Source organism: Sprattus sprattus (genome assembly GCF_963457725.1).
Source record: "Sprattus sprattus genome assembly, chromosome: 13".
Classification (NCBI taxonomy): Eukaryota; Metazoa; Chordata; class Actinopteri; order Clupeiformes; family Clupeidae; genus Sprattus; species Sprattus sprattus.
The window spans coordinates 29,728,631-29,731,130 of record NC_137911.1 but is presented as its reverse complement, the minus strand read 5'-3'; the positions used below and the strand labels follow the sequence as shown (position 1 = coordinate 29,731,130).

At 47.7% G+C, this 2,500-nt stretch overlaps 1 protein-coding gene across 1 annotated transcript in view; it reads right to left on the bottom strand.

The window, feature by feature from the left end:
• The window catches only part of itsn2b (intersectin 2b), a 52,542-nt gene that overhangs the window by 24,916 nt on the left and 25,126 nt on the right, over positions 1-2,500 (bottom strand). The window contains exons 16-17 of the mRNA XM_080850285.1: positions 2,215-2,354; positions 1-109 (exon numbers count right to left, since the gene is read on the bottom strand). The exon at positions 1-109 is cut by the window's left edge and continues 31 nt beyond it. Of these exons, the coding sequence (XP_080706411.1) occupies positions 1-109; positions 2,215-2,354 (249 nt within the window). The remainder of the gene's footprint in view (positions 110-2,214; positions 2,355-2,500) is intronic.

Sequence of the window (2,500 nt, the reverse complement as noted above, 5' to 3'; positions counted from 1 at the left end):
TCTCCAGCTTCTCAGCCTTGTGCTTCTTCAGCTCGCGGAGTTTGTCCTCTTTGGTGCCGCGCAGTTTGTCCAGCGTGGCTTGCTGTTTCCTCTGACTGTCCCTTAGTTCCTGCAGAACGCCACACACACACACATACACACACTCAGTCCTCCTGCGTCTACACAACTAGTACACAGCTGCTAGGTAACCACTACGCAACCAAAAATTGTAAACAGACTGCATTTATACTCATGGAGCACTCAAAGCGCTTTACTTTTGCCTGAGACATCTACCCATTCTCACACACACACACACACCACACACCACACACCACACACACACACAGACATCTACCCATTCACACACCGATGGCAGAGGCTACTATCTAAGGTGCCAACCTGTGCATCGGGAGTGGTTGGGGTTCAGTGTCTTGCTCAAGGACGCTTCGACACTTGGTCAGGAGGAGTCGAGATCGAACTACCAACCTTCCGATTGCTAAACAAATCTTCTACCCCCTGAACCACTATCCTGTGTGGCCTGTGAGTTCTTCACCAGGCAACAGTATGGCATGTTAGAATCTTTTCGTTTTTATACTTAGACTTAAACTTATCTTTTGTCATGTGTTATATACAAATACACTGTCATTGATGAAGGCTGATCTGAAGCCAGCACAAATGATTTTAGGATGAGTTTGATCAGGAAGGGAAAGGGGAAAAAAACGTCCAAATAGCCATCTATCTCACAACAGATGATATAGCCATCTATCTCACAACAGATGATATAGCCATCTATCTCACAACAGATGATATAGCCATCTATCTCACAACAGATGATATAGCCATCTATCTCACAACAGATGATATAGCCATCTATCTCACAACAGATGATATAGCCATCTATCTCACAACAGATGATATAGCCATCTATCTCACAACAGATGATATAGCCATCTATCTCACAACAGATGATATAGCCATCTATCTCACAACAGATGATATAGCCATCTATCTCACAACAGATGATATAGCCATCTATCTCACAACAGATGATATAGCCATCTATCTCACAACAGATGATATAGCCATCTATCTCACAACAGATGATATAGCCATCTATCTCACAACAGATGATATAGCCATCTATCTCACAACAGATGATATAGCCATCTATCTCACAACAGATGATATAGCCATCTATCTCACAACAGATGATATGTACAGTAAGATATGGGGAGAGGGATGCAAGCAAAGCATTTGAAAGAAAAAGACAAAAGACAGACAGACAGACAGACAGACAGACAGACAGACAGACAGACAGACAGACAGACAGACAGACAGACAGACAGACAGACAGACAGACAGACAGACAGACAGACAGACAGACAGAGGTAATGTGAAGGATCAGGGTCAGAGGTGAAGGGTCAGGGGTGAAGGGTAAGGGGTGAAAGGTCAGGGGTGAAAGGTCAGGGGCGACCACCTTGAGGAGGTAGAAGAGTTTGCCAAGGCAGCGGAGCAGAGCCAGCAGCCCCTGGAGCAGCGAGCCGTCCTGCGTGTCCCCACACTGCTCCCAACGCCAAGGAGAGACAGACAACACACAAGGAGAGACAGACAACACACAAGGAGAGACAGACAACACACAAGGAGAGACAGACAACACACAAGGAGAGACAGAAAAGACACAAGGAGAGACAGAAAAGACACAATAGGACACAAGAGCTACAGCAGGTTGCCAGGAAGAGACGGACAAGACACAAGAGGACACAAGAGGACACAAGAGGACACAAGAGGACACAAGAGGACATAGAGCTACTGCAGGACATGGAGCTAGACATACAGAGGCCATGGGAGGGGTGAGGGGTCAGGGGTCAAAGGTGAAGGGTTCTCTCCTTTGTTTGTCCCCGACTGTGGTGTGACCCTGCTTACCATGGTGTGTGTGTGTGTGTGTGTGTGTGTGTGTGTGTGTGTGTGGGACCCTGCTTACCATGATGTGTGTGTGTGTGTGTGTGTGTGTGTGTGTGTGTGGGACCCTGCTTACCATGATGTGTGTGTGTGTGTGTGTGTGTGTGTGTGTGTGTGTGTGTGTGTGTGTGTGTGTGACCCTGCTTACCATGATGTGTGTGTGTGTGTGTGTGTGTGTGTGTGTCTGTGTGTGTGCGCGTGTGTGGGACCCTGCTTACCATGGTGTGTGTGTGTGTGTGTGTGTGTGTGTGTGTGTGTGTGTGTGAGCCTGCTTACCATGATGTCTGTCTTATATTGTTCCATGTCTGCTAGCCTGGCAGCGGTCTCTTTCTCCAGGGCATCCAGTTGGTCTTTCAGCTTTCGACAGGCGAGGTCTTTCTCTGTTACGCTGCTCTGTAGGGTCGTCATGGTTGCAGCTGGACAAAGGCGCACGTTCAGACCCGTTAGATGAGCGAATACCACAGGCACACACACACACACACACACACACACACACACACACACACACACACACACACACACACACACACACACACACACACACACACACACACACACACAC